Source organism: Myxocyprinus asiaticus, chromosome 4 (genome assembly GCF_019703515.2).
Source record: "Myxocyprinus asiaticus isolate MX2 ecotype Aquarium Trade chromosome 4, UBuf_Myxa_2, whole genome shotgun sequence".
Lineage (NCBI taxonomy): Eukaryota > Metazoa > Chordata > Actinopteri > Cypriniformes > Catostomidae > Myxocyprinus > Myxocyprinus asiaticus.
The window spans coordinates 11564632-11592526 of record NC_059347.1 but is presented as its reverse complement, the minus strand read 5'-3'; the positions used below and the strand labels follow the sequence as shown (position 1 = coordinate 11592526).

The following is a 27895-nucleotide window of genomic DNA, read 5'->3' as shown; positions in this document are numbered from 1 at the left end:
TTTCAGTTACAGATGCCATTCACCAGAAATTCACTATTTACAATCAGCCATGATTAATTTAATCCACGTGTGAAAGTGTCCAATAACAAGACGGTTACTGAGATTAAGCGAGTAGTATTCAGCTGGTCATGTGATTCTAAAATGGCAGCCCCCATGAGGGTGCCCCTGCCCCATGTAGAATAAAACAGTACCTTTAAGAATTAAAAACATTTATTAGGCTACTGATATGACTAGACTCCTCATCTCATGTGAGTGCTCATGATTTTATACATATGTTTCAACATTACTATTCAATTCTTTAGGAGTAAAACTTTTTTTATGGTGAAAAAAATTACTGAGTGCACTTCATGGCATTTTCCTTACAGGGATCAAACAAGCAGCCTCCCAGGTACCAGCCTTGAGCTTTAGACACTACAAAAACATACTCATTAGGCAGATGTTTTGATCAAAACAACTTCGAAATAGTGCACACAGTTAACTGTAATAAGTTAGTAATTTAATAATATTCATTTTATTAAAATATGGAAGATGATGTTGTCCAGTCAGAATGAAATTGAACAATTGAATCATGTTCCTAACCTGAAATGTGGCATTTTCAGAAGCCCATTTTTGCTGGAAGTATTCAAATTAATATTATTTTTTTGCATTAAAGAATACACTGATATTTTCACAATGGAAAATAAAGTATTATATTCTAATGACATAACAATTTATACTCCATGATTAGGTGGCATGAATTTTTTTATTTCTCATGCAGACATATTCTGTCACAAACAAATGTGAACAACAATTTCCTATAAAATGCAGATAATAAATACAATTATTCACTAATTTGAACATAAATACAACTTTTCTTGAAAGATCCTTCATATCATATCATATCAATAACATAAAAGACATAAATATAAAAGCAGTGACTGTCACATGTCACGCAGCTATTACAACTGAATCAGATTGGCAGATCCTAAAACATATTGGTTTGAGAATATAAGACGAATGAAACAATATGATTCAAATGATCCAGAACTTCTTACAGAACACACTTTCTCTTCATATGTCATACATTCTTCCTAGTCTTCAATAGCACAGATAATAATCAATAATACTTTGCATCATGAAAACATTAAATCTACCATTTCTTTTTTGATTGTCATCTTGGACTTACAGTGACACCTAGTGGTGTGGATGCAGCATCATTCAAAATCAAGTTGTCAGTTACAGGTGCCATTTATTCCATTATTAGCACTCGTACTGTGTTTAGTGCACTATAGAGATGCTTTGATCAGCCACTGCACAAGCGGCCTGCAGAGGCTCACTGAAAGCATGTCTGACTACATGTAGAACACACACAGAGTCAGGATCATAGAACAGCAGAGTCTGAGTGGGCCAATCAAGCAGCAGTCCCAGTCTCTTCGGCTTCTTAGTTACTACTATCCCAACATTACATCCATCATGGCAGAAAGAGAAGTCATCATCGTAATGTGAGAGCACCCATGATTTTGTGTTGTAGCCCAGCCGGGCGTTATTGCCGGACCCCTTGCGTTCCATGCTGGCATAACAGACGCCCACTTTGTAAGCAGTGCTCTTATCCACGTCAAGTATCCAGCTGTGGGTGCCAGAGGACATGAGAGGGGAGCAGAGTGCATTAGGCCAGCTGTCGAAGCGTGCTGGGTCATCGGGGAGAGACTGACGCCGGCGTTTGGGCAAGAATGTTAAAGTGCGCTGATCGTCGGAGAGCGACAGAAGAGAACAGGCTGTTTGCATGTCAAACAGTAGCCTGGTTGAACTGTGGGCTAAATGAGAAAAAAAGGGGTTGACAAGACAAGAATGTATAACAAGAAAATGTGAAAAGCAAGTAAGAGCAACAAAAGCAGCAATTAACTCTTGTACACTTACTGTATCAATAGAGTACCCTGTTCCATCTGTGCGGGTTAAATGTGGAACCCCCAATTTTTTTTTTTAAAGATTTGTAATAACACTATTTTCAGTAAAGTAAAAACACTAAATGTATGCATATCTCTAAATTACTCAATTAATACTCATATAAAATAAGCACATTTTATGTTATCTTTATTTCAATAAAAACAATTTCAGTAAATTGAAAGATCATCAAAACATTCCAAAAAATTCATGCATTGGGGGTCTCTGGTGACATCTGCTGGAATAGAAATAACTATTACATGATATGACAACTATGTCCAGTAGATGGCTTCAGTGCTCCATGCATTGGCTGATCTCTATAAGCCAATGTTGTAACAAACTTAATTTCTAAATATTATCACACGTTATGCATTGGATACATATTTAGACATTATAAAAGTACATTATTTTTTAAAATTGTAGCATTTTTTGTTTTAACTGTGATGCCACAATATGCTTACAGTCAAACCTGACCATGGTGTGCAGCTCCCACGCCTAAGCCTAAACTTTTTCACAGCGGGGTCAGACTAAGACCTTGATCTGACCTTGAAATGTGAGTGTGTGTGTGTTTCTGTGTGTATGTGTGCATGAGTGTGTATTTTGTATTGAGGATGTGTTATAGTCTCATCCCTTAATTTCTATGTGTGTTCTGCATTGTGGCTGATTAATTGTTATTTGACAAACTTTTTAAAAATCGCTCTGTTATAATGTCACCCATTCAGTTCATGTGTGTGCGTGTTTGTGTGTCTGTGTACAGGTGTGTGTGTGTATGTGTGCAGGGTTTGAAATTAACTTTTTGGCTCACCAGCCACTGTGGCTAGTAGTTTTCAAGGTCACTAGCCACTCAACATTTTCACAAGCCAAAATCCCCCGCCTCGAAAAAGTGATAAAGGTAACTGGAGACTGTAACTGCATGCATTTGTTTTGTATGCATGCACATTATTTGAACAAAATTATATTAGTTTAGTAGGACACAGGCTTAATGATTTAAGTTATCTTTAGAATATCTATGTCACATACAGTTTGAACAAGAGGAAAACCTTTCAATAATTTGTACATAACTCATGGAAGTTTTAATCCCTTCATTCTAAATTGTACTTGCCTATATGAAAGTTTACCATTGTTTTACCCTTGTTAAACAGTGGCATTTGCAATGATAAGGCCATTACCACAGGTAAGACCATGGATGGCCCTAGTGAACAAAACAATTTTAGTAAAACATTACAAAATACCAAAACATTTTAGTAAGGATGATGATGTGTATTTTAAAAATGTATTGTATTATTTGTTTCCTCTTTACCTCGTCAGTGCTGTTTATAATGAAGGGGATGTCTAGGGGAGTTTGAGGGGTTTGATTTCCTCCATATAGAGCTTTATACAAGAATGTTCTCTTTAGAATTCAAATGGGTCTCATAAGTTTTATGGTCTCCACCGGCTGCCCTGATATTGAGTAAAGCCCGACTGAGTTTCACTCTGGAGCATGCTGACCATACGTGTCTACTGGCGTGTGTGTCCACTGTTTTCAATTCATTCCGATGAGAATCCACCTCACAAGCGTGGCGCTCGGCTCCCATTGGAATGAATTGAAAACTCTCGCTTCACTTCGCTCACCACGCACCAGTGGACCAGCATATTGTGCACTGCGGCAGTTCGCGCAAACGTACGCTTCATTCGCACCGCACAGATGTGCGTGTAAGTAATAAGAGGCATGAATACCATTAAATTTGCTTCTCCAGTGGCAAAAAAAGTTTCAAACCCTGTATGTGTGTGTGTTTCTGCATTGTGGATGTTTTTTGTCTCACCCCTTCATTTATGTGTGATTGTGTTCTGTATTGTTTCTAATTTATTGATTTTTATTTGACAAATAAAGAAATTGCTCTGTGTTATAGTCTCACCCATTCATTTCCTATGGCGGGTCAAATTCACACTGACGGTAGTTTTATTTGCTAATACAATAGACTTGCAGTCACCAAGTCGCTGTATAGAGCGCAAAATTCTGGTTCCAGAAGTAAAAATCCCATTCATTTTTTTTCCATAGGGGAATTATCAACAAATAAACCTTTAAAGACAGATCTACCATGAGCTCCGAGGTTGTTAATTGATGGTGTATGCTTCTGCTGAAGCCATCAATCAGTGTTATTTCAACTTCATTTTTAAATAACCACGTTTAATAGCATAATTCCTGGTGAAGAACTACACTACCCATGATCCTGAGAGAAAGATAACTGTGTCGGTCTCCCAACACTTAAACTACTTTTATATATGTATATATTTGAATATTTTGCAACAAACTTAAATTATATTATTTCTATACTTATTCTCAACTATGTTAAATCAATAGTTTTATATTTTTCCATCATGCTTAATTTAAATGCCATCTACAATGCTTCATGGGATTGTAGTTCATTCCCTCGTTAAAGACAGTACACAGTCTTGTATCTTTGTATATTTGGTCAATTTTCAAATCCTTTTTTGCTTAAAAATCAATGTTTGTAATGTTGTGATTCACCTAGGAGCTGGGTGATTCGGTTTATGCCTTAGAACTCTTTTATGTAGGACTTTATGAAATCCCCATAGATAAAATGAATGGGGGAAATACATCCGGAACCAAGATGGCTGAAAAGGTGGGTGGCATTGCCGTGCCCTATTGTTGGTCATAGTACTTGTTCCTACTGCTGTGGGCCATTTCATTATTCTCAGTCTCACGCAGCTTGCCTACAGACCACAGTCCATTCACTGACCTTATGATGAATCTCACACACAAAACTGACGAGCACTCTCCAAAACTGGTCAGTTTCAATCTGTCCAGCACATTTCTATTCAATTTCCAGCACCAATCCACATGTAAATTCAGCTCATCAAATCACTGGATTTGCCAAAGTTTGCCAGGTTAATGGCATCAAATCTTTGAAAGGTACTTTGAAATATAAGAGCAAGTATGTAAAAGATAAACTAGACATTCATGAGCAGAACTGCATAACTCTATATTCCAATGTTCTGTTGGTTATTTCTGTGAAATAATCAGTAATTATTATTTTTTTTGTTGGACAGAAATTCTGACCACAAAGTCAACACAAATTTTCGATAATTTCTTCAGCTTTTTTTGTACAATCGTTTGTGGACCAACACTGGTGTCCAATTGTTTTTATTCATTTTTTCTGCACTGGTCTTGTATAGAGTGTAACAACGCTAGCCCACTTTTTCAGCCGTCTTGGTTCCGGAAGTATTTTTCTTATTAATTTTTCCATAGGGAATTCGTAAAATCCTTCATAAAAGAGTTTGACCAAACTAACCAGCTTCGAGGTGGATCACAACATTACAAACTTTGATTTGAAGCAAAAAAGTATTTTAAATTGGACAAAAAGATAAAGGTACAAGACTGTGTACTTAACGTCCTTAATGATGAAGCAATGCAAATGATGGAATCGAATTAAAAACGGGAAAAATATAAAACTATTGATTTAAGGTAGTTGTTTTAAAGTATAGAAACAATATATTTTAGTTTTTTCTAAAATATTCAGATATATACAAATACAGTACAAGTAGTTTGAGTGTGTAGGAAGATCAGCTTGATTGCGTCATTTACAGTGCATTTACAGTGCAATCCATATGGAAGTGAGCGGTCGCTGCAGAGCTCTTCTGCCGCAGTTTGTATGACACGTTTCTCTGATAGGTGGATTTCCCACCTCAGGATCATGAATGGTGTAGTTCTTCACCAGGAAGTAATAACATGGACTGATGACTTCAGCAGAAGCATATACCATCGGCCTACCGCTCATAGTAGGTCTGTTTTTAAAGGTTTTTAATAATTTATAATTAAAAATGTATTTTCCTATGGAAAAAAATTTATGGGATTTTTACTTCCTGAACCAAAATGTTGTGCTGTATTGTCATATTGACTATTTCAGATAAACATGCCCCTAAATGACCTGTAAAAGCAAACAAAACAAAAAACAACAACAAAAACTGTGGTTGGTTGCTTCATGTGTTTGTCAGACCTCCTGTCTAAATGGGTCTTGTCCTGAATAAGCTGCAATGTGGACCAGACTTTATGCTGATTGTCAAAATGTTGGCTATGTGAGACTACAATAACATTACTGGACTACTTGCCATAGCTATTGAACAGTTGACCACATGATGTATTGTTGGTACAAATAAGATGTTGTTCCATTTTTACAACGAAACAGTTTGTTTGCTGCTAACAAAGAGTTTGTATAGAAACTGCAGCAGTACATGATGCATCATATCACAAACAAGATCATAAATGCATGAATCAAACTGTCTTGGAACACCACGATTTCTGACGGTTTTCCACATAACTGTTTTTGGATTATGTCCCTGTATGTGGCAGAGAGAAATCATACAGAACAGGGAAATCACTCACAGTTACTATCAACTTCTCCATTTTAAATACTCTTGACTACAGCATCTCACAGGAGACAGATAATGTGAGCTCCTCTGTCTTCACTCCTATTGGTAGATGCTGCATTGCGTTGCTACTCATTTGCATAAACTTAAACTCTGCTGAACTCTGCCACATCACAGGACACAGTCACATCACCAGTGGTCGTTTTCGCTGTCGCACATGTTGCCACAAAGTGCCAACTCTCATGGAAAATTAATGTCTAGGGGAAGCACAATTTGCATGCAAGGAATATCAGTTTGCAAGGCACAGAAATGTGCCAAAAACTTCAAATAGTACAATATACACAGCTCAGATGTATTCAATGTGCAGAAAAAGACTTAATAAATTAGCACATTCAATAACTTGATCACATATGTATGCACCTTATAATAGACTATACAGTATACTAGCGATATACTTAACTATATATCATCTTATAATTGTTAGTGGATTGAAATCCATATGAAAGCTTGGTGATCATTGAAGAAGATGTGATTGTGTGCCAATGTAACTTGAAGTGTGCTTACCAGATGGCCCAAGCAGTATTGCACTGGCCCATAAACCCACCATGAGTTTACTGTCACTGCAGGTTCTGTTCAGACTCAGCTGCTCAGTGTCTCTGGGTTCACTAACACCTTCAGCATCCTCAATCCTGACATATACATGTACACAAACAATTATCATATCTGACTCAGTTCAGTCTCTGCATTTATGATGGCTACTTACAAGTGAGTTCCAATAAATTACCTGTCAAATATTTCTTGGTTAGAGTTCTGAGAATCAAGAAAGAAAATACAACAATCAATGCAATATCACATGACTATTATTCAGTCAATTGAGTATTATTATGTTCTTATATTATTAATTGATTATGAGCATTTTCAGAAAATGACAGCAAAGCCATGAAATGTATTACATTTTTCCCCTCGAATTTTCTAATTTATTTCCAGGTGTTTACAATACCTGAGTAATTGTACTTCACCACTATACTTAAGTATTTTTGTGACAAATTTGTACTTTTATTCAATTATTCTTTATTGTAGTCTGTTAACTCCACAAATGTCAAACAAATATAAATTAGTTGCTGACTTCAAGTGATAGCTTTCAGGATATTGGTTTCAGTTTAACCACTGGTTTGTCTTAGATCCTTACACTGATGGCCAAATGTTTGGAATAATGTACAGATTTTCCTGTTTCGGAAGGAAATTGGTACTTTAATTCACCAAAGTGGCATTCAACTGATCACAAAGTATAGTCAGGACATTACTGATATAACAAAACAGTACCATCACTATTTGAAAAAGTAATTTTTGATCAAATCTAGACAGGCCCCATTTCTAGCAGCCATCACTCCAACACCTTATCCTTGAGTAATCATGATAAATTGCTCATTTGGTACTAGAAAATCACTTGCCATTATATCAAACACAGCTGAAAGCTATTTGGTTCATTAAATGAAGCTTAACATTGTCTATGTGTTTGTTTTTGAGTTGCCACAGCATGCAACAGACTGGCATGTCTTCAGGTCAATATTAGCTCAAAAATGGCAACAAAGAAACAGCTTTCTCTAGAAACTCATCAGTCAATCATTGTTTTGAGGAATGAAGGCTATACAATGCTTGAAATTTACAAAAAACTGAAGATTTCATACAAAGGTGTACACTACGGTCTTCAAACAAAGGACAACTGGCTCTAACAAGGACAGAAAGACATGTGGAAAGCCAGATGTACAACTAAACAAGAGGATAAGTACATCAGAGTCTCTAGTTTGAGAAATAGATGCCTCACATGTCTTCAGCTGACAGCTTCATTGAATTCTACCCGCTCAACACCAGTTTCATGCACAACAGTAAAGAGAAGACTCAGGGGTACAGGTCTTATGGGAAGAATTGCAAAGAAAAAGCCACTTTTGAAACAGAAAAACAAAAAGAAATGGTTCGAGTGGGCAAAGAAACACAGACATTGGACAACAGATAATTGGAAAAGAGTGTTATGGATCTTAACCCCATTGAGCTTTTGTGGGATCAGCTAGACTGTAAGGTGCGTGAGAAGTGCCCGACAAGACAGCCACATCTATGGCAAGTGCTACAGGAAGCGTGGGGTGAAATGTCACCTGAGTATCTGGACAAACTGACAGCTAGAATAACAAGAATCTGCAAAGCTGTCATTGCTGCACGTGGAGGATTTTTTGATGAGAACTCTTTGAAGTAGTTTAAGAAGTTCTGAACATTTTTTTCAAATTGTAATAGTAATTTTTCACATTATTAATGTCCTGACTATACATTGTGATCAGTTGAATGCCACTCTGGTGAATTAAAGTACCAATTTCTTTCCATAAGAGCAAAATCTGTACATTATTCCAAACCTTTGGCCGCCAGTGTAATTAGATTCATTTGTTTTCCATAGTAAGTTTGAAAATTTGAGCATGAATAAAATTATTTTAAGCAGGTGCCTTTACAGTTACTTTATTGAGAAAAGTTCAAGTCAACAGTAAAAAAAAAATAATAATAAACTTTTAACTTTGTAGTACTGAAGTACAATTAAATGCATCAATTTTTAACCTTTGCTTATGCAAAATGTGCAGTTGTTACACTGCAACTGTTTTGTCAGGTAACCTAAAAAAATACTTAAGGTGGTATCTAATTAACTAGTTTCAGTCAAAAATGTTACTTAATTTGACTATATCAACATGACAAATTAGGTTACATCATTGAAAGTAATTTCTATGGGTAAGATCAAGTAGAAATACTGTAGAACCTTTTGGTAACAGGATACCACTTTTTTCAGTGTACCTTAGAGGGATAGTTCACCCAAAAATGAAAATGCTCTCATCATTTACTTACCCTCATGCCATCTCAGATGTGTATGACTTTCTTTCTTCTGCTGAACACAAAGATTTTTAGAAGAATATCTCAGCTCTGTAGGTCCATACAATGCAAGTGAATAGCGTCCAAAACTTTGAAGCTCAAAATGCACATAAAGGCAGCGTAAAGGTAATCCAGACGACTCCAGTGGTTAAATCAATGTCTTCAGAAGCGATATGTTAGGTGTGGGTGAGAAACAGATCAATATTTAATCCTTTTTCCTATAAATTGTCCTCCCTGCCCAGTAGGTGGCGATGTGCACGAGGAATGTGAATCGCCAAAAACATAAGAAGAATTCTTAGGACAGAGCGCTTAGGAAAGCTGTTTGAAAGAGAAGATTAATAGTAAAAAATAACTTAAATATTGATCTGTTTCTCACCCACACCTATCATATCGCTTCTGAAGACATGGATTTAAACATTGGAGTCATATGGATTACCTTTATGCTGCCTTTTTGTCCTTTTTTAAGCTTCAAAGCTTTGGTAACTATTCACTGGCATTGTATGGACCTATAGAGCTGAAATATTTTTCTAAAAATATTTGTTTGTGTTCAGCAGAAGAAAGAAAGTGGAAGGGGATGGCATGAGTGTGAGTAAATGATGAGAGAATTTACATTTTTGGGTGAACTATCCCTTTAAGGAAGCTGTTCTGACCTTTAAAAATCACTGTCATTGGTGAAACTCAATGCAGTCAGGTTTATTCAGTCATATTGCCCAATATTTTTAAGACTTGAATAAAACTAGTTACAGTAATTTAGATGTTACAAAATGAAGCACAGTTTTAGGTTACCAGACAAAATATTTAGACTTTTAATTGACTTTAACTTCAGCATAATTGTATGATTCATCTCTTCATTCACTCACCACAAGCATGGTGTCTGTGGAGTTTGTGAGTGTGTGCACCAGACTGGTGCGTGTGTGTGTTAGTTTCTCTAGCGTCTGAGTCCAGTGTGCTCTTTGAGTGAGGAGGCACTGCTCCACGTGCTCCTCCTCTCTCTGTATGACCTCCAGGAGACGCTGCTCCTCCTCCTCCAGCGCCTCACGTACCGCGTTCACCTGAGCCAGCACGCACTCTCTCGCGTTGTTTGCATCCGTCTATCAATCAAACAGCACACAGGACCATTTTTACTAATTATTACATGGCTCTCTAGACTACTTGATTCAGACAGGTCAATCTTGGCAGTCTGCGGTCAAAAAAAGTTTGTATAATGACCACTGAACTGCATACTTCTATACAGCGGCTGTGCTGGTTTTATGTCTCATGTTTCATTTTATTCTAATAATACAAAACGTTAGGTTTTCTGTTTGGGTCAGGTTTAGGTGTGGGTTAGGATTAGTCTATGGTTATTATTATTATCTTTATATCAAAACAATAGAAGTCTATAGTATGTCCCTGTGGCATTGGGGGCATGGTCATGTGTCTGTCTGCAGGAGATGGAAAGTGGTAAGGCTCGTCACCTGGGTTGTAATTACTCTAACACCTGTCTCTCATTATAGTGATGGCGGTGGTGGTTCGTAGCCGCCCCTATCGCCTTCCAGAACATAAGAAAAAGGTCGTTCAGGAAGAATTAGAGGCAATGCTTGAAATGGGTGTAATACAAGAGTCGCACAGTTATTGGGTCAGCCCGGTAGTTCTGGTACCGAAGAGCGACGGCTCGGTCCGGCTCTGTGTTGACTACTGGAAAGTGAACACAGTGTCCAAATTTGACGCTTATCCAATGCCACGAATTGACGAGTTACTTGTTCGGTTAGGCACGGCTCAATTTTCTCGCCGTTGGTCTTAACAAAGTGTTATTGGCAGATCCCTTTAACTCCAATATCCAGAGAAAAATTGCTTTTTCCACAGCGTTCGGATTACACCAATTCGTGACGCTTCTGTTCGGTTTGTTCGGAGCCCCGGCCACATTTCAGCGCCTCACGGACAAGATCCTCAGACCGCATACGGCATATGCCGCTGCATATCTAGATGATATTATAATTTATAGTAAAGACTGGTGGCGGCATATGCAACATCTGAGGGCTGTCCTGAGAGTGCTGCGACAGGCGGGACTCACAGCCAACCCGAAGAAGTGTGCAATTGGACGGGTGGAAGTTAGGTATCTGGGGTTCCACTTGGGTCACGGGCAGGTGCGTCCACAGGTTAATAAAACCGCAGCGATCGCGGCCTGCCTGACGGCCAAAACCAAAAAGGAGGTAAGGCAGTTTTTGGGGCTGGCCGGCTACTACTGGAGGTTTGTGCCTAGTTATTCTGATGTCACCAGCCCGCTGACTGACCTTACTAAAAAGGGAGCTCCCAATCCGGTCCAGTGGGCAGAGTCGTGCTGACAGGCTTTCCTTAAGGCAGGGGTGTCAAACTCGGTTCCTGGAGGGCCACAGTCCAGCAGAGTTTAGCTCCAACCTTAATTAAACACACCTGAAGCAGCTAATCAAGGTCTTCAGGAGTGCTTGAAGATTACAAGGAGGCATTTTAGAGCAGGGCTGGAACTAAACTCTGCAGGGCTGCGGCCCTCCAGGAAATGAGTTTGACACCCCTGCCTTAAGGTAAAGTCCGCACTTTGTGGGGGGCCACTTTTACATGCTCCTGACTTCTCTCTCCCCTTTATTTTGCAGATGGATGCATCTGACAGGGGGCTGGGGGTGGTGCTCTCGCAGGAGGTGGGAGGGGAGGAACGGCCGGTACTGTTTATTAGTTGCAAGCTCTCCTTCAGGGACACAAGGTACAGTACTGTCGAGAAGGAGTGTCTTGCGATTAAGTGGGCTGTTCTTACCCTCCGCTACTACCTGGATACTAGTGTGCGGATCACCCGTTGGTATCTGGCTCTTCAGCCCTTTAAATTCGAGGTGATCAACAGACCGGGGGCGCAGATGGTTGTGGCTGACTTTCTCTCCAGAAATGGGGGGGGGGGTGGGAGTGGTCAGGCTGGATGTTGCCCCGGCCTGAGTCTGCGGTGGGAGTATGTGGCATGGGGGGGTGTGGTCATGTGTCTATCTGCGGGAAAGGGAAAGTGGTAAGGCTCGTCACCTGGGTTGTAATTACTCTCATTATTGTGATGGCGGAGGGAGACCTGATAAGGCACGCCAGAGCATCAGAGTGGGAGAGAAAGAGTGACCAGCCTGAACTGAGAGAGTCTTTGATTATTTAAGAGTGTTTCATTTGCCTGCAAGTTGTGTTATGTTATCGACGGTTACCGTCGATTGTGTGCCTGAACAAACAAGTAAAGAGACTGACCTTCAACCTGTTTCGGCGTCTCCTGACTCCTCCAGTGCCCACGAACTTAAAATATCTCAGTCCCCATTTAGATGGCTAAGTAAACAAATTCTCAGGTACCTGTACAGCTTTCTCCCTTGCGGTTAGAGTACGGTCAGTGAAGCGTTCTATCCGAAGAGCTTGCAGCTGCATTTTCTCACAGACATCCACCAGCTGATTCTGTTTAAAACAAAGAGACTCAGTAATGTCAGAATATGAAAGGACAAAGGATTTCAAGTGCAGGTAAGAGGGACTAACCTAATAACTTAATGGTATGCAGACCTCAGGAATGTTAAGAGATTTGAATAACATTTCAAAGCCTTGAGCAAATGGCCCCAAAAAGTAATTGGACACTCAAGCCACACTTAAAAATGTATAATTGTCATTGCATTAGACACCAACATAACTAAACTAAGTGGTATCCGCAAACAAATTATGCTAGATATTGTCGCAGAACTAACTTGACCTTTCTTTGCCATTTTTAAAATTACTTATAGTTCACCCAGGTGCCATACAGGTGTCCAAATGCTTACTGTCTTAATTTTGAACACTGCTGTATATATCTATTATTTTATAATTCAAAAAAGTTCTTTTTGAGATATTTTCTTTTTTTTTAAATAAATGTCACTTTGTTTGGTATTTTGTATGCAATGACAATTCAATAACACTTCATTTTATGAAGGGATCAGAAATTAGACAGTAATTAATAACTGATAATTGCACTTGTAAGTGACTAGTTATGGCATTATAAGGTAATCATTAGGCCATTATTGGCTGAATCCTTTTTCTTGCCATATAACCCCTTCACATTTATTTCCTAACACAATTAAATTATTAGGTAAGAACATAAGATACCAATAGCTAGTATTGTGCAAATTACATCCTATATAGGCTCTCAGTACACTGTGTGAATGTGCAGCTTATAGCCGGTACAAAATAAATATGGAAAAAATATTTCATCAAAGGCATTCAAAAGAGCTGAAAAGTAAACTCAGCTTTAACACAATACAAAAGCGGAGACAGTAGTTATTCTAGATGTGGTTTTGTCTTTATATATGGATCAGTAATTGAAACATTTTTGTTTATTCAAACAGGTTGCGTTATAAATAATTTGTTGCTATACTGCTCCATTTATAAACACTAAACATCTAGAATAACTACAGTACTGTCTCCATTTTTGTATAAAAGCACTGTGATTTTCTGATCTTGAAATACACAATTAAATATTAATATTTTACACCTATAAGCTGTACATTCACGCAGTGTACTGGGACTCTATAAAGAAAATACTAGCTATTAATATCTTTTGTTTTTAGCTAATAAGTTCATTTTTTAGAAAAAACAAACAAAACAAAACAAATGCAAAGGGGCTATAAGGCTTGAATAAGAAATCAGCCAATAAAGGCCTCATAAATACCAAACAAGTCCATAACTAGTCACTTACAAGAGCAATTATTAAACATTAATTACTGTCTAACTTCTGATCCTTAAAAATAAAGTGTTACTGACAAGGCATAAATGTTTAAGTGTGGCTAAAAAAATCCAAATACTTTTTGGGGCCTCTGTATAAGGTAGTAGAGTTTAAGGTTTCTTTAGTTTTGATGGGAAACCCTCAGTTAAAGAAATAGTTCACCTAAAAACGAAAATTCTCTCATCATTTACTCACCTTCATGTCATCCCGTATGTGGATGACTTTCTTTCTTCAGCAGAACACAAATTAAGATTTTTGGAAGAATATCTCAGCTCTGTAAGTCCTCACAATGCAAGTTAATGGTGACCAGAACTCAGAAGGTCCAAAAATGACATAAAGGAGGCATAAAAGTAATCCATATGACTCCAGTGGTTTAATCAATATCTTCTGAAGCAATGTGATAGTTGTGGGTGAGAAACAGACCAGTATGTGGCTGAATGTGAAAGTCACTTCCACATTCTCATGAAAGTGTAGATTTACAGTTAAAAAATACTTAAATATTGATCTGTTTCTCACCCACAACTATCATATTGCTTCAGAAGATATTGATTTAACCACTGGAGTCTTATGAATTACTTTTATGCTGCCTTTTGGTCCTTCAAAGTTCTGGTCACCATTCACTTGCATTGTCTAGACCTACAGAGCTGCAATATTCTTCTAAAAATCTTTTAAGCATTTGTGTTTTGCAAAAGAAAAAGGTCATCACATCTGTGATGGCATGAGGGTGAGTAAATTATGAAAGAATTTTCATTTTGAGTGAACTATTCCTTTAACTTCAGGTATAGGGGCGTCTCCAACTTTATGACGCAATGAAACTGACCACGCCCTGACCACGTGAGTATCATGTACATATACAGATTGCACAAGACTAGTAAAATGAAACTCACATACATGTAAATTCTAACAGTAGAAACTTATTTTAAAGGGAGAAGAGTGAAAATGTATTATCTTTTTCATCAAGTTTTTTTTTTTTAGATAGCAACAAACGTTTTTAAGCGTATTATTTTCTCAATTCATATTTTATTTATGTACTATTATTATTATTAGTAGTAGTAGTAGTAGTAGTAGTAGTAGTAGCTTAGTATTCTAGCTTTGATAAATTATAAATAATTATTCTTATCGTCACTCACCCTTACTACTGTTGCCCGGGTAACCAGCTCTGTCACAGTGTGACCCTGACAAGACCCATCCGAGACACATAGCGAGCAGGTCAGTTTTTCCTCTGTACTGCAATACAACTCCAGTTCGCATCCATGTTTTGAACATAGTTTCGATTCTCCTGGAGCCGACGCACCAGATGAGGAATCTGCACGGTCCTCTACAGGACTCTCCCCAAACTGGCGCGCATGTTTTGTCGACGTTTCTTTATTTGCTGTGCCATTACTGTACAAAAACAGCCCATCGTCCTCAGATAAATGCTGTCGATTTTCCTGTTTTGGAGGGTCGCCCAGTCCCGGGTCAGTCTCCATCTGGTCACAGACGCGCAAGGACACTGATGCCAATTCACAAAGTCTGTATTCCGCACTCATGGCACCGAGAGATGATGATATGTTCGATTCTTTAAAGTGTGTTTAATATGTTTCGCTGATGTGTATACTGTAATATACCCGTGGCGCAGGTGTATTCAGTTTTAGAGCCCTGCTTACCTGCAGCAGGTGTATACCACGGAAGTTGTAGGCTACTAGTTGTGGAGTGCGCAAGTCTCTCTCGAGTGAAGTTTGTCTATTGTTGTGGACACTTGCCAGTATTGTCACAAGAGGACTGTCACGCAAGCTTCAGGACTCGTGTAATAACTTGACGTTCGGTTTACCATGTATCACGCCAGGGATTGGCTGACTTGTTAATGTACAACTCTCCATGCAACTCAGCTCCATTGAGTCGATTTGTAGTACAACACTTTTTACAAATTTGATGGCACCATATGGTACTTTGTTGTACGATTACTATATTCATGTACCATATATTTACATGGAACTAAGATAATATAATGGTATTACCAAGGCTACTTTTTTATTATTCACATTTAAAGGAATATTCCGGGTTCAATACAAGTTAAGCTCGATCAACAGCATTTGTGGCATAATGTTGATTACCACAAAAAATTATTTTGACTCGTCCCTCCTTTTCTTCCAAAAAAGCAAAAATCAAGTTTACACTGAGGCTTTTACAATGGAAGTAAATGGGGGCCAATTTTTGGAGGGTTTAAAGGCAGAAATGTGAAGCTTATAATTTTATAAAAGCACTTAGATTCATTCTTCTGTTAAAACGTATGTATTATTTGAACTGTAAATTTGTTTAAATTGACGTTGTTTTAGAGTTTATGGCATTACGTTGTCATGGCAACAACGAAGTTATAAAATAGAGATTAGCGAAGCTATTAGCTTAACTACATTTCTGTGTAGCGAGGTGTTGGCTTAGCTAGTTTTTAAATCAAGTAGCTTTTCAGTAGCGAAGCTATATTTTTGATTAGGTAGCGGTGTAGCTTTTACAAACCAGTTTTCAATATTTTTTTAATGAAGTACATTTGTTTTTTAATTCATTGAGATGTATTAAGAAGAAGAATGCCACCAAATTATTTAATTTATTAGAAAGCCTTGGAATGACCTAACTTTGGTTTACAATGTATCTTTTTTTCCACTCTTTTTATCTTATTCTTCTTTTTTCCTCCTTTACTATTATGTTGTTGTCCGCTCAGCTTAGTTGAGATGTTTTTCATAATGTTTTGGTGCCTTGTTTGTTGTATATTTGACATTTTTGCTATAAAAGAAGCAAAAAAAATAAAATAAATAATAATAATAATAATCCCTATATGCATTGTGTGGCCAAATTTAAGACATTTAAAGCCATAATCATGGTTCAAATATGTTATGGAATAATAACACAGTCATAGAGTATTGCAAACCATTGTATTTAGTTAATTTTCTTAGTTTTATTAGCTATCATTTACACTGAACATGTAATTCAATATTTACATGATTGCCTCATTCAGAGATAGGCTACATGTTTTCACTCTCTGTTGAGCTGAAGCAGTTGTGGGCATCATTGTGTTTGTGCTGACGCCTTTTGCACCACCTCTCATATTGTGTATAGAAAGTGCTTGCTAAAAAAGAGGTGGCAAGATTGCAAAAAAGTGATGTAAAGTAAGTAAATGTAACCAATGTACTGCTTCACGTGATTTACAGGAGTGGGGGTCGGTTGTATTAGCGTTGCGGTGGTTGACCTTGGTGCCCCCTCAAACAAAATAGGTGCATGACACCCCTGGCTACTAAGCAAATACTGTAAATATATAAATGGACATAAAATATTGATTTGCACTGTAATTGTTATTACTGTATGTGAGAAGAAACAAATCGCTGAACAGCTGATATCCATCTCCGGTTAACGTCAGAGTTCTGTTGATGCTTATTTTGTGAAAATTGAATTGAAATGATTTTATTTACTTATAGAAATCACACAGTGATCCGATGCAGGAATGATGACTCCCAATACCCAGATAACTGGTCTGATATGTCTTAATCCCCAGATAAGCAGTTGTTACTCAATCAGACCGCTAGATGGCACTATTGACCAATCAGAATCGAGTATTCCAAAGCACCGTGTAATAAGTGATTTTATCACTTTAAAATCATGTTAACGTGCATATTGTTTGTCTTGTGGCTATAGTATTTTAATTTACCAATTCTCCCCATTCACTTCCATTGTAAATGCCTTACTGTTCTTAGATTTTACTTAATTTTTTTAAGTAAAGGAGGAGCAGGTCGAATTTAATTATTGTGGTAATAAACATGCCGCAAATGCTGTCGACTGACCTTAACATGGATTAAACCTGGAATATTCCTTTAAATTCACAGCAATAGTAATGGATTAGTACCATGCTGCACGTGCCACGAGAGAGCATGGGGTGCACTTTGTACATGCAGAGCATTTTCATTGCTAAATCAATCGTTCAGTTGGCAGGTGTATTCTTAATTATCCATTCCTTACCTCACCTTCGTCTCCACAAACAACTGAGACGCAAAGAAAACAGCTATTCTTTCCAGCATTCACTTGAAACGAGAAAGAATCCTTATATATCAGATGTCTCATGTGAATTTTAGTAATACATTAAGATGGGAAAAAAAGTTTAAAATACGACAGTGGCAAATAGTGGATAAATGTGCAGATGTCGTAACTAAATTTTCCTCTAGCCCAAATTATTATTATTATTATTATTTATTTTATTTTTTTTACTTCAAACACTATTTATGTTTTTATAGTGCCACAGCATGTCATTTCCATGCATTTAAAGTTAATGCGAATACTACATAAACTTCTGTTATGTTTTCGTTTTTTATGAATTATGAGGTTACATTGCAACTGCTTTAACACGACCAGCGTTGTTGGTGAGCAATATTTCGCGCTAAAATGTCATGTTTTGTTTACGTAACACAGGGGCGTGGTCAAATAAATGGGTGGGCTTTACGATGAAATCTATTATTCTGATTGGACAGACCGGTTAGACGCTCTCGCGTACATCCTTTGCACGTCAACATAAAGCGTCGACGAATCACAGCTCTGATTGGACGAACCGCTGTCAGTCCTCTTTGACGATTGGTTTACCTTCTGAAATGTGGTTAGTCCCTCCTCCAGAAGCTGGCAGGTTTTTCCAACGCCTCTCAGCAGCGGTGCATCACGGAGGTTTGGAAGCGGGTGGGGAAGACTCGGGCAACGGCTAACCCTATTACAATAAAAATTTGTACTCGGGGTTGGGTTGCCCGGACCAGATTTCAAACCATATACAATTGTACCTGCTCTCACATTTCAGCCTGGACCTGACATCCCCGCTAATGTCGGATTTCAAGCTTGGGATTGTTCGACTTGGCCGTGTGGCCGGGAAGGTGAGCTGAATCCTCGGTCTGCCATGTGCGACGCGAAGGGGAGGGGATCCGAGAACCGTGAGCAAAATGCCTCTCTCTAAAGAATTACGTGGCCAGTTTGGACATTTTTATGTTATATACCTTGCTCCGAGGGGGATATAGAATATGTGTATAATTGTCGTCGAAATCAGTGTTGTGTTCAAACTGGCCAGCTCATCAGCCGAATAGGTTCAGTCGCTTTTGAGCCGCCTACTTTTGCTGTGTTCGTGCCGCTAGCGATGCTTCAACGCTGCTAGACGGCTCGGAGTGGAGCTCGTGCGTTAACTAGAGAATGTGAACTTTGTATATGTTCATCTACACTTTCAGGGAGGCTTTGGCACGATATCGTTACCTTTCGGGTGCTCGATCCACATCAGTAATGACACTGGCATCCAATATGGCTAAGAGAGGTCTGAAAATGCCTCAACACCAGGAACCGTTTGCAGCGTGACTCGAAACCGGCATGTCGCGTTAGCACTGTCCTAGCCCGGTTCGTTTGTCAAACATTTATTGAATAAGTACTTATTGTCACTCCTCTTGAATTTGATCGATAGAGCCCTTAGTGCTGTATAGTGCTGTCAACTAGTTTATTAAAGCGCCCTCCTTTATTTCCTAATCTGATCGCGAGACCCCGGACAAATCCAAGCGGTCTCACGATGCCAGGCCGCTCATGCCATGACACTAGAGGGCAGCCTGTAAACAAAGATATCAATAGTAGTGAAACAATAGGAGCATGTGAGGGCAATAACGAGGGACGGCCTATGCAATGCAACGAGGCCCTTTTTATGTTGTCATAAGACCCAATAGAATTAATGTCTGTGAACACGTGTTTCTCTGCAAATAAATCGCAAAAGTTTGTTTGGACACTTCTGCGATTTTTGTAGTTTCACTTATATATATATATATATATAAAGTCCCAACTACTTGTTGTATATCACTGAAAATAGGTGCTCTGGTTGAGAAATCACACTTGTCTTAATGACAGCTATGTAAAAATGCAAGAATTTGGCCGAGGCCCGCGCGTGTTGGCCAATCAGACATCTTGTAGGTTTCTGACTGCCAATGGCGTGAGTTTTGGGGGCGGGACCACCTGTTTGTCCGACCAATGACGTATTGTGGGGAATGTTTGGAAATAGATACCATAGTCATGGAAAACCTGCAAATATCATTTTTTTTTTTTATGTTTTCCTGGCCTGGAAGAGTCATGGAAATTAATAAAATGTTATGGAAAATCCATGAGCATTTCTAAAATGTAAATTTTCAAGTTATGCTCTGCTCTAAAATATTTAATTGGCTGGATTTTTCTCTTGCATACAGCTTTAGTAGTGAAAAACCTGCAAGCCATATTGATGTTTGATTTGAGAGTGAATTGTCCTTTTGTGTTGGCTCTTTTTAATAAGTTAAAACGGTTCACAAATTGGTCTGAATGATTCATTAGTGAAAGTGAATAATTTTTGAAAAATATTTATCCAGCAACCACGCATGACTGGACAGGTCATGGAAATGTATTGGTCAAAAAGTGTGGGATCCCTGAAATGCTCATTATTTTTGCATTACTTACAACAGCTTTAAGGAAATTTAAGTCTTTAGAGAGAGCGCAAGATTGCAAATATATTTTTGGTTGTCAACAATTGTTGTCTTAATAGACACCCTGCAATATAACTATTTATTTATTTATTTATTTATTTTTTTCAGACAAAGTACACTTTGATTGACGAGCAAGACATCCCATTAGTGGAAAACTATGCTTTTGAGGTGAGAGCCCATTTTGTATGCAAATTCTTACATGTATGGTTTTGGAGCTAAAGTGTTTAATTTTGAAATGAAATAGTAAAAAAAAAAAAAAAAGCTATTATTAGCATAATCATCTTTGGATTCAGTGGAAAGATTTGTTTTGCTTATATTCTTTCTATGAAAACAAGATCAACCATAATAAAGAGACTTTGGGCTTACCTTTTTATAACCATTCATTTCAAACTGATTTGTAATTTAGTTGAAACTTATGTAGGGCTGAGTAATATATCGAATATTCACAATATATTTGCAGTGATTTTGTTGACTATGTAAAATTAAGCAATATCACGATGATTTTAATGTGCTTTTTTATTTGGTCATTAAGTTTCATAAAGACTGCATCAGTAGACTAATTTTACTATCCCTCAGACCTGCACGATTAATCAAAATAACATTAAAATGGCCATATGACAGGCTTTGACCACAGGGATATTTGTTGAGGGACAGGGTGAGGTTGGGGTTTCGGTGGGGGAAAGGGAAATAATGGGGGTTAAAAGTTGATTCTGTGTATGTATGTGTGTGTGTGTGTGTGTGTGTGTGTGTGTGTGTGTGTGTTATATATATATATATATATATATATATATATATATATATATATATATATATATATATATATTTGTTTTTGTTTTGTTCTGTATTGTATATGAGAATCAATAAAAATGTGAACAAAATGGTCATATGTGATGATTACACTACAAAAGGCTGTGATAGATGAACATGGTCTGTGTGCGTTTCGGAATAATCTGGTGACGCGCTGTTTTGCGCACGCTCGGGGCTCATGGGCTCGTGTTTTTAGCACTTTCAGAGCAGTTCACATGCATTGTGGAAGAAAAGTACAAGCATTTGCGTAATTCCAAGCATTTGTAACTGCTACAAGTTACTATACAAATCTACAAATGCGGCACAATATAACAAAGGAGATGACAGCGTTTCACTAGATGCAGAACATTGTAAACTACACACTCCGCTTTTAGGGTGAAAATAAAAGCTCCAGGTGAATGTGAAGTAAATAGGACAAAATTGATATTACTTTTATATAAAAAGATCTAATCTTCAAAATAATAATAAAGAGTAGTTTTTACACACCTTGTTCATTCACAAAATGTTTTAGTAAAATATATAAAGGTAAATAAAGCTATTTATTAAGATACTAATTGGATAGGCTATACAAGTGCATATCAATGAAAATCATTGTCTCATTCTCCCTTGTGTTAATTTAGTGAAAAACTGTATAAACATTCATTATTTTTATTCAGTGCTTTTCAAATATTAAATCTATTTTGCTACAATGGCTGTTTGGGTGAAATTATGGTTCCTCAGATTTAAGAAAAAAATCCCTTTTGAGCCATTTCAGAGCAAAACATAATTATCGAGATATATATTGAATATCATCAATAGGCTGAAAAATATAGAGAGAATTTATATAGCCATTTAACACTTATGTACAGAGCAACTTGCATGACAGTTATTGTCAGTAAATATTACAATTTGAAATTAAACTACCCAATAGGGTACTCTTTGTTTTTATCTGATCTTTTAAAGACTGTTACTTAGTATTCCGATTAAATTGCGTGTCTGAATCTTTTCATTTTTAGGCACGCATGGAAGTTGATGCAGATGGGAATGGGGCAAAAATCTTTGCTTATGCCTTTGACATTGGCAAGGGCAGATGGGCAGGCCGACCACTGCATGAGTTACTTTGGTGAGTGCACTGATAGAACCTATTTGACTGTTATTAAAATAGTTCCTTGATGCAACAAGTGTCTTATTGGTTTATCATGAAATTTATTTTGGATTTGTAAGAGGCTATATATAACTAGTCATTGCGTTTGGTGTGCTTATTCACAGGGAAAAGCACAGAGGTGGCATTGCTCCAAGTTTCCAAGTAGTTCATATAAACTCAGTCACAGTGGACAACCGTCTAGACAACTTGCGTCTCGTTCCAGTGGGATGGAGTCCCAAACCAGAAGAACTGTCCAGCAAACAGAGGTAATTTAGATGTTGAGATTTCCCCCATAGACATTACCGTAATATAATATCTTAGAGTTATACACGTGAAAGATACAATGTCAGCATTTTGAATAACTGACTGTTGTCATTTTAAGTTTGCAAACCATTTAAACACGCTTTACGGTGGGTTCACGCATCCTCCGTGAGCGGGGTGGTCGCGTTGGACGTTCACATTGGCCGCGTCTCTTAAGTGAGAAACAGCAGTGCTTATGCGCAGAAAATAAAGTTATCTATGGGGTGCTACGCCAAATTTTCTTTAATAAGGTCATAATAAGCTGAGGTTATTACTGCTTCAAGGACAACAGCAAGCAGTCACGTGCACTTCATCTTTATCAGCACACTTGGTCATGATTGGTTAATGTTGTGTCTATACTGTACACCTATATACACAGAATGGAAAAGGTCTGGCAGTTTATTAATTCTTTCCTTTAGTTTACTTGCATGCAGACATATAAATTGTAGTGTACTATAGGTTCGGTTTGAATAATTTTGGTTTTGTGTCTTTTGATTATTACTGATTATTTTAGTGTTGTACTGCATCCAGAGCCACTGAGCTTGGCGTGAGCCCCGCAGCAAAAACAGGCTCAACGCTGAAACTATCTGCTCACTGTCGCGTCTGGGACGCGTCACCTCGCGACTCACGCTTGCAGTGGGTATGGTGTAATCTGTTAATATGGGCGCCGAAACGAAAACGTGCCGCTCACACCCCGCTCACGGAGGTTGTGTGAACCCGGTGTTACATTGAGGCTAACTATTTTGACATCCTTTGTAGGCGTCAACGGGCTATTAAGTGCCAAAAATTCTGCTTCAGCTACTGTTCTCAACTTGAGATGCTGTCTAATTTATGTCTGTATGAAATGTCATTTCCTCTATAGAGAGCAGTCGCTGTACTGGCTGGCCATCCAGCAGGTTCCTGCAGACCCAGTGGAGGAGCAGTATCTGGAGTTGAGTCGGACACGTTACTACAATGCCAATGGAGAACTGGTGGAAGAGGAGGAATGCTCCTGCACCTACTACGAGTGTCACTACCCACCCTGCTCGCTTATTGAGAGGAGGGTCAGTATAGCATAGAAAAAAGAAAATCCATTGCATGTTTTATTAAATAATGGTCATAGTCTGTATCTTCGAGTTAAGAGTATAATTTCTGTTCCACATGCACAAATTACACACTTCAAGCAGGGTTCCCATGGTCAGGGAAAATGTCAAACTATCAGGGAAGTTTTATTAAAAAAATGTGATTTCCAATATAATCAATATGATTTCTGTGCTTCGCTATATAGCAATATTTCATTGGCTAGAAATTACCTTTTGTGGAGTAATCCATTTAAAATGACTGTAAAAGTCATTCAAATTCATTGGTCAAAAGTTGACCTTGTATGAAAAGTTGATATCAATCCTAGATTTCTTAAATGACAGTCAGGATTCCCACGGTCTTGGAAAACCTGGAAATAGAAGGACATTTCCAGGTTTTCCAGGCCTGGAAAAGTCATGGAAATGAATGAAATCTGACAACTTTTTTTCTAGTTTGTTTCTGTTGTACAATATGTCATCTTCCAGATATTGCTCTTTTGTAGAGCTTTTGTAAAGTAAAACTTCATCGCAAGCCATAGTGATGTCTGAATTGTGGGCAAATTGTTCTTTTGAGTCAAATTGGTCAGAATAATTCACAGTTTGGTCTGATTTATATAATTCAATTTCCAGCAATTAGAATCCATTGGAAAAGTCATAGAAATACATTGATCAAAAAGGATGGGAACCCTGAACAATTGTTATTGCGACATGGCGTCTTGGAAGAAATTGTTCACCTAGAAGTGATAGTTCTCTTATTATTTACTCACCCTTGTGCTGTCTCGAACTCAAATGACTTTCTTCTATGGAACACAAACAAAAATATTTTGGAAGTATGAGGTGTTTTTGTCCATACAATACAAGTCGATGGGGTCCAACACTTTTAAGCTCCTAAAAGGATAAACAGGCAACATGAAGGTAATCCATACGACTCAAGTGTTTTAATCCATGTCTTCTGAAGCAGTCCAGTAGGTTTGGGTGAGAAACAAACCAAAATATTGTCCCCATTGACTTGCATTGAAAGTGTTGGACTCCATTGACTTGCATTGTATGGATATAAACACATCATATCTGTACATTAAAATATCTTCGTTTGTATTCCGCAGACAAAAAAAAGTCAAATGAGTTTGAGACCGCATAAGGGTGAGAAAATCATGGATGATCATTTTTGGGTGAACTACTGTATTTCCTTAACACTGTTTGTTTTGTTGTGTTGATTTTGCTTATTTGTGTCAAGAAAACTTCTGAAATGTCTCTGTTTGTGTAACGTTTCAGCTGAGAGAGTTCAACATCTGCGGCCGATGCCAGGTGGCACGCTACTGTGGCTCGCAGTGCCAACAGCGAGATTGGCCGGCCCATAAGAAGCAGTGCCGCGAACGCAAACGGGTTCTGGCACTGGAGTCGGAGCCTGAGCGATGATCCCCCTCAACCCCAAATTCAAGAATGGGGGTCACAGGGGTGTGGGCTGAAACTTTGAGTTCGCAAAAACTGACTGATAGGGGACAATATTGGTGGGTTGGATCGGCCTATGGTGGGGTGGGGGGGGGGACACACTTCCCAGAACTTTCACATCTCCACAGCTTGCCTATGGGGATTACGGGAAATGTAGTTTTATTTTTTTTATTTTTATTTTTTGGAGGGAAGTCTTGAAGGCTCCACCTGCTGCTATGGATGCGTGTTTAATGAAGAAAACACCATGCCGTCATAACTCTTTTCTGTGGACTGCATTTGAGCATTGACAGTCATGCGCTCCTTCCATCCATCCTCCTGTCATGAAGTATTAGCCGCTGGTATCAAGGGACTAAACTGCTGTACAACTGATGATAGGATGGAAAACGGACCTCTTCACTGTACTACCCTTCCTCCTCTTCCTCTCCCGGTTGGACTTCTTGTGCACATAACCAAGCACATAGTCACCCACCTGCCATTTGTTCTACAAGTATACAGCCGATAGCTGTGCAAAACCACACCACGAGTATTGTGTGTGCAATGCCATTATTGACTGAAGGACATGGATGAAGTGGTTGAACGTTTGTCTTGTTTTTTTATTTTATTTTTTGCTTTATTTGTCGGTGGGAAGTTTTAGGGGGGTGGTGGTGTTGGGGAATATGTCTACTTTGGGGGCAGTGTCACAATTTTTGTTTACCCTTGAGTTTTTCAAATGCATTACAATCCTATGTACTCTTCCCACTCATGTTATGTTTAATTTAGCTTTTCATAACAAGCACTCATTTTAGAGGGATGTCCTGGGAAAACTTGAAAACCCACATGGAAAGTCAATTCATGTTGTCAATGTGTACTTGTCTAAAGTTGTCATATGGGTCCCAGTCATTCAATGATTAGTCTTTTGTCTTAATAATCTTAATGTCAAAGTGAGTATAACTTATGAATTGTGTTTTGTTTTTTTTTTTGTTTTTTTTTTTAAATCTCATCTTAATACAAAAAATTTGTGCACACGAGTTCCAAGTGTGTCTTCCTCTTCCGTCAAGGGCAACGCTACCAAACTGTGACGCGCATATACAAATAAGCATGTACTGCAGATAGATACATGTTACTTTTGTCTGTGTTCATATTCCGAATAATTTATTTATCTGGTTGGAATAGAACACTGTGCACTGAATATCCTCACTTTGATCTTTGCAGAGAAGTAGGAGTCTAGGGTAGGTTGGGGTATCTGTTCTTTTTATTTTAATTTTCTAAGCTATTACAATACAAACATGAAATGCATAAATATGTGAATGGGCAAAGTTTGTGATGACTGACCATCTCTTGTCACTGTAAAATATAAGAATAAAGTAATTCAATCAAATCTAAAATGTGTAAAGGTTAATTTAGTTGCAGAAGTGGCTGTTTTGCCCACATTTATGTTCTCATTTGAGGCTAGAACTATTGTCCTTTGGCTTTTTTCTGTTGAAGGGCTTGGCTTTTAACAATCCTGTCATTAACTTATGCAAAACTTAAACAATTTTGATAAAATGGTTATCATTGAAGGGACTAAGTCATGAATTTAAAGTCGCATGTCTTATTTCGCGTGTGGGCACAATTCTCTTGCATTTAAAACATCAGGCTCAAAAAGTATTTGGATACTTAAGCCACACTTAAAAATGTTTGAATGTCATTGTAGTAAATAAAATATAAAAAAAATCAAACCAATGGCATCCAAAACAAATGATTCCACACCTTTTCTCAGAACAAAAATTTTCTTGGTGGTTTTCAAAGCAGTTACTTTTTATTAGACTGGTCCCAAGGGTTCTGAGAGGGAACATGAAGTCAGTTCCACAAACAGGTGGTCCCGCCGCAGCGCCAACTCCTCCAAGCTTTCTGATTGGTTAACACAAGCGGGTCTGATTATTTTTCTTAAAATGTATTTACATTTGTATTACTATTATTGCTGTTTATGTTACATGGACGTGAAATGTTTCAGGTAGTAGGGTAGGGGGTCATTCTTGGGGTTTCAGTAATATTTCAACTTTGAAATTGATTAATTGTCTGAATACTCCTCAACATTAGGCACATATTAAACCTCCAACAAATCATGTTTTCCCACCACAGGCATTAAAGCTCTTTTCTTTTTTTTCTGATTTGGACATCCTTTGTTCTCAACTCCGTCACGGACATAATGGAAGTGGTTTGAAAATGATTCTACACAATACTGGTTATAAAATAAACATCTACCTACTGCTCGTGTTCCCCAGATCAATCTAACAATTACAAATAAAACATTTATGACAGTTTTTTTTAATGTGATGAAGCTACAAATAGGTAAATTGTGTGGTGGTGTTATCATTATTTTGTTAAAAATGTTTTACATTTCATCTTTTTTGTGCTATCCCTTAACATGTAAGGTTGTGCTCAGCAGACAATACATTGATTTTTAATTGTGTTCCCATTTTATTTATCCAATATTGTCACGCTCAGCCCCGTCACGACTCTCCCATCAATAGGTGACTTGCACACACATATTTTTAACACGTTTCATTAAAGTAAATATATAGAATTTGTTATGTATACTGTAATATATTGGCTATTACATACTTTTGTTACAGTATTCATAAATGTAGTGAATAACTCAAACCCGTAACAGAATGTGGAAACAGTGGAAAATGTGACAGAGTTGTGTTTTTTTTGCCCAAAATGGCCGCTGTTGCTCGTGTGGAGTAGGACAGAAGACCACATAGCATGCATGTATGATTAAATTCTCTATATATTTATGGATTAAAAT

The 27895-nt window shown here is 37.8% G+C and overlaps 2 protein-coding genes across 3 annotated transcripts; one reads left to right on the top strand and one right to left on the bottom strand.

The window, feature by feature from the left end:
• Window positions 1-111: 111 nt before the first annotated feature.
• On the bottom strand, window positions 112-16665 carry bspry (B-box and SPRY domain containing). Its single transcript, XM_051686449.1, has 6 exons — window positions 15037-16665; window positions 12517-12615; window positions 10053-10283; window positions 7073-7098; window positions 6853-6977; window positions 112-1793 (listed from the first exon to the last, which is right to left on the bottom strand). Exons 1-6 carry the CDS (start codon window positions 15433-15435, stop codon window positions 1258-1260), a joined length of 1416 nt encoding a protein of 471 aa, XP_051542409.1. The 5' UTR covers window positions 15436-16665; the 3' UTR covers window positions 112-1257.
• LOC127434113 (zinc finger MYND domain-containing protein 19-like) lies at window positions 15047-26099 on the top strand. 2 transcript variants are annotated; one of them, XM_051686614.1, is made up of 6 exons: window positions 15047-15115; window positions 20497-20556; window positions 22191-22297; window positions 22444-22584; window positions 23481-23661; window positions 24949-26099. In XM_051686614.1, exons 3-6 carry the CDS (start codon window positions 22197-22199, stop codon window positions 25090-25092), a joined length of 567 nt encoding a protein of 188 aa, XP_051542574.1. In that variant the 5' UTR covers window positions 15047-15115; window positions 20497-20556; window positions 22191-22196; the 3' UTR covers window positions 25093-26099. The 2 variants fall into 2 exon arrangements, with proteins under 2 accessions (XP_051542574.1, XP_051542564.1); XM_051686604.1 differs by lacking the exon at window positions 15047-15115 and adding an exon at window positions 18201-18783.
• The last annotated feature ends 1796 nt before the right edge of the window (window positions 26100-27895 follow it).

Excerpts from the sequence above, each read along its gene's own strand:
- bspry (XM_051686449.1), bottom strand. The coding sequence starts at position 15,435 with ATGAGTGCGGAATACAGACTTTGTGAATTGGCATCAGTGTCCTTGCGC. Across the intron at positions 10,284-12,516 it reads CAAGGGAGAAAGCTGTACAG|ACGGATGCAAACAACGCGAG; the intron begins GTACCTGAGAAT and ends TTTGATTGATAG. Across the intron at positions 7,099-10,052 it reads CCACAGACACCATGCTTGTG|AACTCTAACCAAGAAATATT; the intron begins GTGAGTGAATGA and ends CTTGATTCTCAG.
- LOC127434113 (XM_051686604.1), top strand. The coding sequence starts at position 18,733 with ATGTCGGATTTCAAGCTTGGGATTGTTCGACTTGGCCGTGTGGCCGGG. Across the intron at positions 22,585-23,480 it reads GAACTGTCCAGCAAACAGAG|AGAGCAGTCGCTGTACTGGC; the intron begins GTAATTTAGATG and ends TTTCCTCTATAG. Across the intron at positions 23,662-24,948 it reads GCTCGCTTATTGAGAGGAGG|CTGAGAGAGTTCAACATCTG; the intron begins GTCAGTATAGCA and ends GTAACGTTTCAG.